The 14540-nt window shown below is 41.7% G+C and overlaps 1 protein-coding gene across 1 annotated transcript; it reads right to left on the bottom strand.

Annotated features, from left to right (window-relative positions):
* Positions 1-1405: 1405 nt before the first annotated feature.
* Positions 1406-2608, bottom strand: RPRM (reprimo, TP53 dependent G2 arrest mediator homolog). Its single transcript, XM_055574747.1, has one exon. It carries the CDS (start codon positions 2317-2319, stop codon positions 1990-1992), a length of 330 nt encoding a protein of 109 aa, XP_055430722.1. The 5' UTR covers positions 2320-2608; the 3' UTR covers positions 1406-1989.
* Between the last annotated feature and the right edge of the window lie 11932 nt (positions 2609-14540).

Raw genomic sequence — 14540 nt, 5'->3', positions numbered from 1 at the left:
TACCTGAGTGGACAGGATGTTAAGGGACACAAACATTTGATCCCAACTGTTCAGACACTTACACTGTTTGTACCAGTTGTGCCTCTTCTCAATTAAATTGGACACTTCATTTTTTTTTTTTAAATTTTAGTCCACCTTGTATCTGCTACAGTGAAGCCTTTAATTGCTATATCATAGTAGAGGATTCTTTATATTTTTGAAAATATTTAGGATCCTACCCCAGGTGTAAAAACAAACTGCTCAAAACCTGTTGTCAAGTTTCAGCTCGAAGCTATTGTATCCTTTGGGTTATTTTCACATTCACAGTTTTCCCGGGTTTTCTTTTCAAATCCCCTTCAATTTCTGAGCCCAAAGACCATCTGTAGCTCCTCTCTGGCCAACTTCCAAGTTTGGGTTACACACATCTCTGACGTTCAGAACCTCGGTTAACTCCTCTGAACCTTTTGGCTGGACCTGGGACTGATTACCTAGGTCGCGTTTATCTTTTACTTTCGCCCTTCAGATATAAAATGTAATATGACAAAGACAATACACGTCTTGTTTTTAGTAACAATGGTGTACCCCGGGGAGAATCAGCGTCACTCTGTCACTCTGTACTTTAGGAACTACATTTCCTCGTCTTTTTTTTTTTTTTTTTGATCAGGATCCTGACGCCTGCTTGCTGACGTTGGTCAGGAGAAGATGCCCTGCCTGAAGCCTAGCCAAGCCGTCTCTTCCTTTCATTAGCGGTGTAACCCTGTGTTCCCACCGGAGCCCTGCACCGAAGTGTAATCTTCCCGCGGGGGCCTCCCGTTTTCTCGCCTGGCTCGGAGCGCTGAGCCTAAATGAAATATAAAATACTAACTGAAAGGGAAAACAAAGGATGCTGCCTCCAGGACGGCTCCAGGGCCAGAGGCTTGGCCAGGGCACTCGTCCCTGGGCCTCTCTGTCTCGCTCCCCGCCTCGTGCCTGCGTAGGATCCACGAGTTGAATCGCAGCTCGCCAAAGCGAATTCCACCTCGGAATGGTAACCAGACCCCTCAGCGTCGCCCGTTCCCTTCTGCCCGGAGCGTAGAATGATCACCAGGAGGCCAGGAAAAAAAAACACTTAAACGTTGCATTTATTAAGGAAATTTTAAATAAGGAGAAAAAAAAGTCAAAACGGTGTCACCAATGTCAAGAGCACTTTTGTGGTGTAAACCGTGCAGTCACGAGCTAGGAGTTCTATCCCGGATCTTTGCCCCGGGGCCAGCTGGAGTGCCAGTCCCCACCCCCTTCCCACTCCCCCTCCCAAAGACCCAGTTGGAAATGCAATAAAAGAAACAACTCACCCCATTCACATTCGCAGGCTCCCCTTCCCCCCACCCCTTCCCCTAACACAAACTCTAACCCCCAGGCAGGGAAACAGGCCACTAGGGCGAAAAAAGACTTATCAAATACTTGTATTCAAGCAAACAAACACAAAATCCCTTAAAACGGCACGTTACAATCAATCAAAGGTATTTATCGCCTGTCCTGCCAGGGCTGCAAGGAGCGGGAGGGAATGGGCGCGAACCCGGACACGGTTTGCGTGTCTCCGTTAGTTCGGTTAAGTAGAATATATGCGGGTCACTTTTCCGGTCACCAGGCAATAGGTGCCGTTGGTCTCCGCCTGCCCGCCCTCTCCACCTGCCCCCCCGAGCTTGGTCACCTGCGGGTGGAAAGGGGCCTTGGCCTGGGTCGGTGTCCCCGCATTCTGCGCTAGCGGCAGCTTCCCAAGTTCTGCGCCCTAATCGCCTTCTCTTGCCACTTGCTGCTGAGTCCAGAGTCAGGGCTCTCTTCTACTGCCAGGCCTGGGGACTTTCAGAGGGCGAGCGATAAACGGGTTCGCTTCATCCCGAAAGGCAGAAGTCGAGAGAAAAAAACTGACTCCGACAGGTTTGCTTCGCCCAGTCTCGCATGGTGAGGGGGCGCGGCCGGGCTGGCGAAGTGGGGAGGCGAAGGGCGGCTGCCGCGGGGGCCGGGGGCCGGTCAGTAGGGCCCCACGACCACCGCCTCCACCTCCTTAGACGGTCTCCGGTCCTTCACCAGGAAATTGATCATGCCCTCGGACTTGATGAGAAGGTTGCAGCCCAGGAAGAAGATGCCGAAGACCACGGTGAGCGAGAGCACGCACATGACGGCGATCTGAACCACGCGCATGATATACAGGCTGCGCTCGTCTGGGCCGCCCTCCGCGAAGCCGTCGTCGGTCACCACGGACGCCTGGGTGCAGCAGCGCATGGCGCGCTCCAGCGCCTCGCTGCTGTTGGCCAGAAACAGGCCGGCCACGTCGGTCTGGTTGCCCAGTGCCGGATTCATCGCGGGAGCGGGCCGGCAACCCGGGAGGCGAGGGTCCGAGGGGTGGGAAGGCGGTGGCGCGGCAGAAACAGGTGAGCTAAGAGCTCACTTGTGGACTCGCGCGCGCGGGGACCGCTCGCTCGCTTGTTTCCAAAGTCCCTGGCTGGTGAGAGTTTCGCCGGAACCTTCCCGCCGCGCGCCTCAGTCTGGCTGGTCTGCGCCGTGTGCTTCTGCCCGGGCGGTGCTCGTTCCCGGCGCTCGCTCGACTAGGGGCTGTTGGAACTTGGCGGGGCTGGGCCAGCCCGGCCGTGGGAGGTGCGGACCGCGGTGGTAGGGCCGCTGCTATGAGCGCAGAGCGGCCCCTTCTGGCCGCACCGCTGCTCTGCGCCCGCCGCTGCTGGGTGGTGGGGGAAAGGAATAGGGCGAACCTCTTGTTTTTTCTTGCTTCGCCTCTTTTCCAACTCCAAGGATAGGCAGAGATCACTTTTCTGGCTTTTCTGGCTTGATGGATGATTGAAGAGTTTCGGGTGGGGGAAGGGTTGCGACCAACAAAGTTTCCTAAAAACTGGGTCACACAAGCTCTGCGTGTCCTTGGCCTCCCGCCCCTCTCACCTCCGGGAGGTGGAAAGTGGCGATGAATCGCAGGTGGCAGATGGTGTCAGCGAATACATGGGCCCGCCGCCTGTGCCTGACTTTGTCTCGCTTGCGACAAGCCGGGAGGGAAGGAAGGAGAGAAAGAAAACGAGGGAGAGAGAAAACGATTGGAAAACAGAGTAAGGCAGATTTTATAGAGACTCTTGGGCAAAAGAAAAGGGTTTAGGGAAGGAAGGGTTCTTCTGTGGCCTTTGTGGTTGCCAAGAACAGGGTCACCTCCTTGGTAAGGGAGGAGAAGGTGGACAGAATGGCTACCCTTGTAATCTCAATTGCTAATGAGTTTTTGGATGCGCTTCCAGTGTTTTTCTCTGCTGGCAGTAAATCAGTTGTTTAAGGGAATTGCTCATCAGCACCCATCACCTAGAACACTGGCCAACTCCTGGAAGATCTGCCCATTTTCCGTAAGCTGATGTATTTCACCCTAGTCATTTTAAACGAAGCTACAGATGTTTTAAGGGCCTGATAGAGACTTCAGTCCATTATGATTCTGCTTCTGGTTTCAGTGAAATGTTACAAACTTGTCAGATTGTTTCTTGAGCTCTAGAAGAATACTTCAGGTTTTTTTTTTTGTTTTTTTTTTTTAATCTTTTCTACTCTTTTTCTTCCTCTTCACTTCTTCCTCTCTCCCGTCCTTTTTCTTTCAACGGTAACAGCTGGAAACCAGTAACTTGAAGCCCAGTTCAAGCTTTTCATAGAATACATTTATTAAATTTCTATTAAAACAAAGTAGCTGTCCTGCCATTTTCAGCTCTATTCTCAATTCCATTATATTTGCTTGTTAAACCCTCTGATTTTTGGCTCCCCAAACATTATTTACTCCATGTTCAAAGCTTTCCTTAAATGTTTAGTGCTACTTTGTGACCACAATAGAATAGAGTGAACTGTATTTTAGTGAAGAGTTTTCAACTCTGGGATGTTGATTGTATACCAGCTTCAATAAGTTTAGATGCTTCTAAGTGGCTAATTTTATTTTGGAGGGATGTTTCACAGCTGAAGCCTTCTGGGCCTCATCCATAATTCATCTGGTTTATTGCTCTAATTTCCCATGGTTATAATTGCCCTGAAGAATGCTCCAGTCCCAATTATTTCTTCTTTGGACAAATTTATTATTTATTGATTGGAAAAAATTATTTAAATCTCACTATACATTCAGCCTGTCTTAGTTAATATGGGTGATACTTAAGAGTAAAACGTAATTCATATGTGAAAAATTATAGAAGAATTTAAGATAATATAAAGCAAATACTACAATGAATGATGGAGGCAAGTAGTTAGAATTTAGAAAAGCAAAAGGTGGAGAATAGAGGTCATTTACAGGGATATTGGGACTTCCCAGGTAGCACTAGTGGTAAAGAACCTGCCAGCCAATGCAGGAGCCATCGAGATGTGGATTTGATCCCTGGGTCGGGAAGATCCCCTGGAGGAGGGCATGGCAGCTCACTCCAGTATTCTTGCCTGGAGAATCCCATGGACAGAGGAGCCTGGCAGGCTACTGTCCAGTGGGTTGCAAAGAGTCAGACACAACTGAAGCAACTTCATACACACACACCCACAGAAGGATATTAACTTGCATAGGATTGTGTGTTTAGTAGAAGCTGGGTACAACTGATTATAGACCTTAGCCATCTCTTTATGTAACAAAAACAAAGAGATGATACATTTGTAAGGTCTGGTTACAAAAAGTTCCTAAAAGTGTTAATTGAATCATTTCAGAATTTGAGTATATTTGTTGATATTAACAATATTACTACTTTAGTCAGAAGTTATTATAAAAAATAATCAAATTTTGCCATCCAGTAGAGGTTTTGTATCATTAAACTTCTAGATTTGAGGGTTTCCCTAATGGCTCAGATGGTAAAGAATCTGTCTGCAAAATGCAGACCGGGATTTGCTCCCTGGGTCAGGGAGTATCCCCTGGAACAGGGAATGCCTACCCACTCCAGTATTCTTGCCTGGAGAATTCCATGGACAGAGAAGCCTGGTGGACTATAGTCCATGGGGTTGCAAAGAGTTGGACATTATGGAGTGACTAACACTTATTTCATTTTTCAAAGGTTTAAACTTGTAGATTTAAGGAGTACATTTTTAAAAGAAATAATGGAACACTCTGACATTATTTCCTTTCAGTTTTAATTACTTACAGCCACAAACTTGTGGATAAAATAATTGCTATTCCCATCAGCTAGTTCAGAACTCTGGGAATGTAGTTTTGTTTCCTTTATATCCCACCTGGCACTGCCACCAGTCTGATTTTGTTGGATAAAATTCATCAAAGTATTTACAGGGAAATTAGCTATAAACCAAGTAGTACAAAACTAACATTTATCACACACTTATTACTGGACTTAAAGGGATATGAATAGCTAGACGTTTTCTATAGAAATTGTTTATCTTTCCCTTTGGTATTTTGAGTGAAAAATGTTCTTTCAGCTTTACTCTTGTTTTTCACCTATTTCCTAGAAAAATCTTAAAGATGTGAAAAAATTCTTTAAGAAATGTTTATATAGAGAAACTTTGATTTCTGGAAAAGCAGATATTGATGTGAAATGGGGTAATGTGTTGGTACTGGTAATTCACTTCAAATAAAAGGATTTTGATACATACGACTCACTGTTATATTTATTTAACCAGTGACTTCTCCTACTTTATCGGACAGGATATTTGATTTCAAAAAGTTAAATGCTCATTATTTCACAATATACATATTATACAAGGAAAGAAACATGTATCTATTCTTTCCTGAAACTGTATCTATAGCATATTAAAAAATTCTATAAAGATATTCCAGGCTGATGTTGATGGACGTCTATGATCAGTGGTCATTAGATCTATAGTTTGAATAGTTTTGATGTAGGACAAGACAGTTACAATATCAAAAATCTTTTCCTTGAGCCTCTCTCTGTGTATATCATGAAAATAGTAAGTAGAGATTTTTAAAAAGAGAATATCAATGGCACCCCACTCCAGTACTGTTGCCCAGAAAATCCCATGGATGGAGGAGCCTGGTGGGCTGCAGTCCATGGGGTCGCTAAGAGTCGGACACGACTGAGCGACTTCACTTTCACTTTCCACTTTCATGCATTGGAGAAGGAAATGGCAACCCACGCCAGTGTTCTTGCCTGGAGAATCCAATGGATGGAGTAGCCTGGTGGGCTGCAGTCCATGGGGTCGCACAGAGTCGGACACGACTGAAGTGACTTGGCAGCATAGCAAAGGATATTTATTACTTTGGGGCAAACTTCAAAAAAATAATTTATACCAGATTACACAATTTAAGGGAAAAGGCAGTGGCACCCCACTCCAGTACTCTTGGCTGGAAAATCCCATGGATGGAGGAGCCTGGTGGGCTACCGTCTATGGGGTCGCACAGAGTCAGACACGACTGAAGTGACTTAGCAGCAGCAGCAGCAGTACATAATTTAAGTAGGAGTAAGAGCAGGCACTCATATTCATTCATAAAGCACCTGGAACACAAGAGGAAAGCCAGAAATAAGCCAAACAGACCATCAATCTACCAAAATAGTTATCATGAAAGACAAATACCTAAACTCATTCCTTTTTCTCCTGAGGTTGATCCCTCAAATTCTCTCAAATCTGTGCATTTTGACGTCTCATACAGTTTTAGCTCTCTCTTCTATCTCTTTTTTCTTGATTACAGATATCAGTATCAACACATGGGTTGCAGAGGAGAAAATGGCTGAAGGTAGTTGCTTTTACAACTATAAGGAATAACAGTAACAAGCAGAAGGAAAAACAGAATAAAACGTTAAACAACATGCACAAATTTTCGAAGAGTGTACAGTATTGATTTGGGGACATTAAATACAGAGACAAACATTCTTAGATGGTTAGGAGTCTAGCAAAATGTGTAAAGACATGGACTTTGAATCCTGATGTCCTCAATTACTAGCTGTGTGATCTTGAAAAATTCCTTTACTTCTTTTTTTTTAATTTAATTTAATTTTTTAACTTTACAATATTGTATTGGTTTTGCCATATATCAAAATGAATCAGCCACAGGTATACATGTGTTCCCCATCCTGAACCCTCCTCCCTCCTCCCTCCCCATACCATCCCTCTGGGTTGTCGCAGTGCACCAGCCCCAAGCATCCAGTATTGTGCATCGAACCTGGACTGGCAACTAGTTTCATATATGATATTCTACATGTTTCAATGCCATTCTCCCAAATCATCCCACCCTCTCCCTCTCCCACAGAGTCCAAAAGACTGTTCTATACATCAGTGTCTCTTTTGCTGTCTCGTATACAGGGTTATTGTTACCATCTTTCTAAATTCCATATATATGCATTAGTATACTGTATTGGTGTTTTTCTTTCTGGCTTACTTCACTCTGTATAATAGGCTCCAGTTTCATCCACCTCATTAGAACTGATTCAAATGTGTTCTTTTTAATGGCTGAGTAATATTCTATTGTGTATATGTACCACAGCTTTCTTATCCATTCCTCTGCTGATGGACATCTAGGTTGCTTCCATGTCCTGGCTATTATAAACAGTGCTGCGACGAACATTGGGGTACACGTGTCTCTTTTACTTCTTCATACCTTATTTACTTTTCTGTGAAATGGAGATGATATTTCACAGGAGGTTGAAAGGATTGATCTAATCCATGGAAATAGCTGAGAATAATTATTAAACAAAATAGTTATCAAACAAAATAGTTACTAGATAAAAATATATTGCAGTAGCTCCTGAGGAGGCATCAATTGTATAGTTCATTTAAAAAAAGGCTAAATTTTGTTCAGTATATTTTTTTTTTCAAGAAAGCTAGAAAGTGAGTGATACATTTTAGAAAAATTGCCATATGAAGCAGTTAACCTTGTTAAGGAAAAAATTGAAAGGATGTGGAGAAATTAGAACCCTTTTGAGTTGCTGATGGGAGTGTAAAATGGTAGAGCCTCTGTGGAAAAGAGTATGGTGGTTCCTCAAAAAATTAAACATAGAATTGCCATATGGTCCAGAAATTTGAATTTTAGGTATATTCCCCCAAAAGTTGAAAGCAAGTGCTGAAATAGAAATTTGTACATATTCATAGCAGCATTATTCACGGTAGCCAAAAAGTATAAACAATTCAAATGTCCATTAGCGAATGAGAGGATAAAGATGTGGTATATACATAAAATGGACTATTATGCAGCCTTAAGAAGCAATACAATTTGATACATGCCATAACATGGATAATTCTTGAAGGCATTGTGCTAAGTGAAATAAGCCAGACACAAAAGGACAAATACTGTATGATTCTATTTATATCAAGATAGTTAAATTCATAGAGACAGAAAGTAGAATAGTGGTTATCAGAGGCTAGAGTGAGGAGGTAATGGTAAAAAATTGCTTAACTGAGAAGAATGAAGTTTCATTTGGAGAAGATGAAGAAGTTCTGTAGATAAATGATAGTGATGCTTGCACAATATAAATGTACATAATGGCACTCAGTTGTACACTTGAAAATTGCTAAAATGGTAAATTTTATGTCATTTTAATTAGATCTAGCATAGATACTATACAAATTTCTGCAATTCATAGAAGTTGGAAAATAACCCCAAGACCTCACTATTCATCTCCCCATGGCTCAAAGATTAGTGCCCTCAGAAATGTAGAGTATTTTTCTTCCTGTCCTTTTGCCATGTTTTTTAACTTAGTCTTGATGTACTGTAAATACAATTTATATCTTGCTTTTTTCTTTAACCCTGTATTTTCTCATAACATTAAAAATTATTATATGCACATTATTAATGAGTGTGTAGTACTTCATTGTTGAAGATACTATTGTTTATAAATCATTACTCTTCATTTATGTTCCTCTCATATATTGTTATTGAATCAATTACAGAGAATATTTTTGCTCATTAATGTTTATAAACCATTACTCTGCAGTTATGATCCTTTCATATATTGTTATTGAATCAATTACAGAATATTTTTGCCCATTAATATTTGACAGGATAAATTTGCACAATTGCAATTTTCAGTGATAACAGTATTTTTTAAGAAAAAGCAGCACGTAGCCAAATTGTTTAAAAAAAGGTATCACCAATCTTCACTACCATTTGAAAAACATACAAATTTTAGATTTTTGTCATGTCCTCTAGAGTAGGTATTCTCAACTTCAACTACTGTTAGAAATACCTAAAGAGCTTTTAAAGTTTTTGATATCCAAATCTAACCCACAAGGATTAAATCAAAATTTCTGAGTGTAGGGCCTAAGTGTCTGTATTTCTTAAAATTTCCCAGGTGATTCAATACATGAGCTATGACTGACAACCACTGGTCAGAGCAGAGTTCTCAAACTTGTCCTGCCTTAAGATTGCCTAGTCTGGGCTGGGAAATGACTGATTCCCAGGTACTATTGCAAGCCAATTGAATTAGAATTTCCCTGACTTGCTTTCTGGGTTCATCCATTGGGATTCTGCTTTGATGGGCCTGGGATGGATCCCTTAGGAAATGCTGTTCTTGAACACCACATATGATTTTAAAAATTATTACTGCATGTTTGATAGGGGAAAAAAAAAACGGTACCTTGTTGAAGTTGTGTATTATCAATTGTAGCAGCCAATGTTTTTACATATGTATTTTAGAGCTGTATATCCTACTTTGTAATCTTTATATTAAGATTCAGATCCTTTGTCTATTTCTCATTTGATATTTTATTATTCATACTGGTTTATTGAGTTGTCATTGGAAAAGACCCTGATGCTGGGAGGGATTGGGGGCAGGAGGAGAAGGGGACGACAGAGGATGAGATGGCTGGATGGCATCACTGACTCGATGGACGTGAGTCTCAGTGAACTCCAGGAGTTGGTGTTGGACAGGGAGGCCTGGAGTGCTGCGATTCATGGGGTTGCAAAGAGTCGGACACGACTGAGCGACTGATCTGATCTGATCTGAACAAACCTATAGGGTTTCCCAGGTAGCTCAGTGGTATAGCAGCCACCTGCCAATGCAGGAGACATGGGTTCAACTCCTGGGTCAGGAAGATCCCATGGAGAAGGAAATGACTACCCACTCCAGTATTCTTGCCTGGAAAATTCCATGAACAGAGGAGCCTGGTGGGCTACAGTCCATGGGGTCACAAAGAGTCAGACACAACTGAATGAATGAGCACACATGTACACAACAAGCCTATCAAATATATTAACCTTAAGCATGATGAATTTATAATTTTTTTTCAGTTCCCTTTCCTTTTAAATTAGGCTATATACTTTTTGGGTACATGGAACTTTCTTATATATGTAAATACATTGACATTTCCATTTGTGATTTCTTTCATTGCCATTTCTTTCATTTTCTGTTAAAAGGGAAAGCACATATTCAAGTTTTTCCATGTAAGACCCATCTTTGGGACACAAGTTCAGACAAGTCTCTACCACATAAGCTTTTCTCAGCTGGCTCACTGGGGACATACACTTTGACCTGACTCACCTTTAATGGCCTTGCAGAATGCTCTAACATCTGCTAAGACATCAAGCCAGGATGTGAAAGTGTTGCAAAGTCATGTGTGGGTTTTCATCTTAAGAACAGTCTAGCATTGCTACCATAAAATTAACAGTTTCCCTAGTAGACATATCTGCGTTTTATATACAATGTCAGCCCATGCATAGCCAGCACTTTGAGTTTGCGTCCTCACTAGGTACAAGAAAGCTATTCTGAATCTTAGATTATATAAATTATCCACAGCCATCCACCAGAAGACATTTAGCAATAAGACACCCCAGGAGACCTTTCACATCCATCTTGTAAATTGCTTGGGTAATCTAGGAGAAGAATGGTGAGCAGTGAATGGTATAGGCAGATGGTCCATTCATACCAGCAAACACATCTATGCTCTTGTTCTCTTGGTTAGCCATAAAACTTTAGCATGGAGATGAAAATAAAATGATGTACAAAGTTAAGCTAACCCTAGTAATACATAAAGCTCACCTCAACAAAGGGAAATAAGCCCATCACAGAAAAAGAAATACTTTATGATTCCATTTACATGGAGTGTCTACAATAATAAAACTCATAGAAGCAGAGAAAACAGTAGTTGCCAGACACTGAGGAGTTAGTCAATGAGTATGAAGTTTTAGTTATGCCAAATGAGTAAGTCATACATATCTACTCTACAGCTATAGCCTATTGTCAGCAATAAGGTAATATGCACATCAAAATTCATTGAGAGTAGACTTACTTTAAGGGTCCTCACTACAAAACAAACAAAACACAAAACTAAGGGATACATAAAAACTCTGAGACGTGTTAGATATGTCTATTACCCTAACTGTGATAATGGTGTTATGGGTCTTTGCATATGTCCAAACTCATCAAATTGTACATATCAAATATATGCAGTTCTTTATATATGTTATACTATTCTTCTTTTTTTTTTAAGAATGAATTAGTTGTCTATGAAATAGAAGTGTTTCCCAGAATTCACTGAAAACAGACTGAGATAGGCACCTGAACCCATGCAAAAAAATTGTCTGGTGAATTGCTACCATAGTCAAAGCTAGTATGTGTTGTGTGTTCTGGTAGTTATGGGCTGATGGGGGATGTTTTTTATTGTTTCTAAACTTTAAAAGTTTACCCTCACTCATAATTTATTATTTATGTATTATTATTTTTATTTTGGGGGCTTCCCTGGTGGCTCAGACAGTAAAGAATCTGCCTGCAATGCAGGAGACCCAGGTTTGATCTCTGGGTTGGGAAGATCTCCTGGAGAAGGGAATACTGAATACACTTCAATATTCTTGCCTGGAGAATTTCATGGACAGAGAGGAGCCTGGTAGGCTATAGTCCATAGGTCTGGAAAGAGTCGGACACAACTGAGCAATTAACACTTACTTACTTATTTTTATTTTTAAAACAGGTTTTTTTTTTGAATTTGTATTGCTTATATTTAACAGAATGATCTATCTGGAAGTTGTTTTGGTATCAGTTTGCTCTTACCCTAAATGGGCCATAAAAGGTAAATAAAAATTTTAAAGTTTAGAATTTAAGGGATTTCAGGTATCAATTGCTTTACAATAAAATGTGTAAACTTTCATTTTTAATGAAAATTACAAACTTATACTTCTAAAGTATAGAGACTGCATTTGTCTGATTTATCTTTTGATTTTTTCATCTACTTTGTTAAAGTTAATTCCAAGGAAAATCTGTCAGCAAGTGAGGGAAACAATAAGTGTCTTTCCCTTCCTCTTGTGTTTAAATATACTCTCTGGACCTCTGACCTGAGGTCATCTGGTGACGATTGATTTCCTTCTCCGGGAGGAGTGAAGATTGTCCTTGGGCTCCACAGGTGACCTCTTTGAGTCAGAGTGTTCTTTCAGGGCTTGGGCACATGGAGTAATAAGGTAAGTAGCAGCCACAATGTTCTCATCAGTTAATACCTTTTTACTGCTGTTGAAATAAAGGGCCAAGAAAAGCATGCAATAACTCATGCCCAAGCTTGATTAAAAATCCCTGACCACTGAACATGCGGAGAAGTTCTCGGAATGATACATTGTAGCCTGCAGCATCCTATTTTTAGATTTGCAGAATAGGCAGTTTTTGCCTCCACAGATTTTTTTTTGTCATTATTTCATCCTGATAGTCTGACCAATGTTTAAAACCTGCATGATTTTAGACTTTCAAGTGAAAAAGCTGCTCAGAGCCTTGAGTGTCACTGGGTGCATCCCCTTCCCACATTAGAGAAATAGGGCCTGTACCAGATTCCAAATAGGGAGAAGCAGGTGGCTGCAAAGAGGCATGAAAGATGCAATCTGTCCAATTTCTCAGCTCCAACTCAATTAATATGAGGCAGGATTATATCTTTCATTCCCATAGGACAAGTGTGTACTGTTTTCCTTGAACATATAAAAATATGAAGGAGAAATCAGAATGGAAGCGAAGGAAAACAAAATCTTTCCCATAGCATGTTAAATTTAGACTTTTGCATTTGAACTTAGAAGATTTATGTCTTCTGCAAACGTGTACACACAGTGGAAGGAGACAATGAAAGTCACCTATTTCAGATAACAAGCAGGAGTGGTGTTGTTTCTGTATTCACACACTGATAATAGTGGCAAGAGGAGTCGTCCAACCTTACTGAACACACATCTGTGATTCTGCAGTAGAAAAACATATATCTTTAAAGACATTTTTAAAAGTCAGTGTCATAGATGTCACTGAGCAAGAAACTTACCAATATCACTGCTCAATTTCCTTATCTGGAATCCATTTTTCTTTACCCTCCCAAGATTTTTATGACAAATAATTAGTATATTGCTATGGACTATTTGCAATGGCACCCCACTCCAGTACTCTTGCCTGGAAAATCCCATGGACGGAGGAGCCTGGAAGGCTGCAGTCCATGGGGTTGCTGAGGGTTGGACAAGACTGAGCGACTTCACTTTCACTTTTCACTTTCATGCATTGGAGAAGGAAATGGAAACCGGCTCCATGTTCTTGCCTGGAGAATCCCAGGGACAGGGGAGCCTGGTGGGCTGCCGTCTATGGGGTCGCACTGAGTCAAACACGACTGAAGTGACTTAGCAGCATGGACTATTTAGGGGTAACAGAGAAGCCTGGTGGGCTGCAGTCCATGGGGTTGCTAAGAGTCAGACACAACTGAAGTGACTTAGCAGCAGCAGCAGCTACTATGGACTGAATGTGTCCCCCCAAAATTTATATGTTGAAATCCATCTTATGATGGATTTGGGGGTGATTAGGTCATGAGGGATCTGTCCTCATGAATAAGGTTCAGTTCAGTTCAGTTGCTTAGTCGTGTCCGACTCTTTGCGACCCCATGAATCGCAGCATGCCAGGCCTCCCTGTCCATCATCAACTCCTGGAGTTTACTCAAACTCATGTCCATCGAGTTGGTGATGCCATCCAGCCATCTCATCCTCTGTCGTCCCCTTCTCCTCCTGCCCCAAATCCCTCCCAGCATCACTTTTCCAATGAGTCAACTCTGCATGAGGTAGCCAAAGTATTGGAGTTTCAGCTTTAGCATCAGTCCTTCCAATGAACACCCAGACTTATCTCCTTTAGAATGGACTGATTGGATCTCCTTGCAGTCCAGGGGACTCTCGAGAGTCTTCTCCAACACCACAGTTTAAGAGCATCAATTCTTCGGCGCTCAGCCTTTTTCACAGTCCAACATTTCTCCAAAGAAGACATAGAGATGGCTAACAAACACATGAAAAGATGCTCAACATCACTCATTATCAGAGAAATGCAAATCAAAACCACTATGAGGTACCATTTCACACCAGTCAGAATGGCTGCGATCCAAAAGTCTACAAGTAATAAATGCTGGAGAGGGTGTGGAGAAAAGGGAACCCTCTTACACTGTTGGTGGGAATGCAAACTAGTACAGCCACTATGGAGAACAGTGTGGAGATTCCTTAAAAAACTGGAAATAGAACTGCCTTATGATCCAGCAATTCCACTGCTGGGCATACACACTGAGGAAACCAGAAGGGAAAGAGACACGTGTACCCCAATGTTCATCGCAGCACTGTTTATAATAGCCAGGACATGGAAGCAACCTAGATGTCCATCAGCAGATGAATGGATAAGAAAGCTGTGGTACATATACACAATGGA

This window comes from Bubalus kerabau, chromosome 3 (genome assembly GCF_029407905.1).
Source record: "Bubalus kerabau isolate K-KA32 ecotype Philippines breed swamp buffalo chromosome 3, PCC_UOA_SB_1v2, whole genome shotgun sequence".
Taxonomy (NCBI): domain Eukaryota; kingdom Metazoa; phylum Chordata; class Mammalia; order Artiodactyla; family Bovidae; genus Bubalus; species Bubalus kerabau.
The sequence above is the reverse complement of the archived record's forward strand: the minus strand, read 5'-3'. Positions and strand labels throughout refer to the sequence as shown.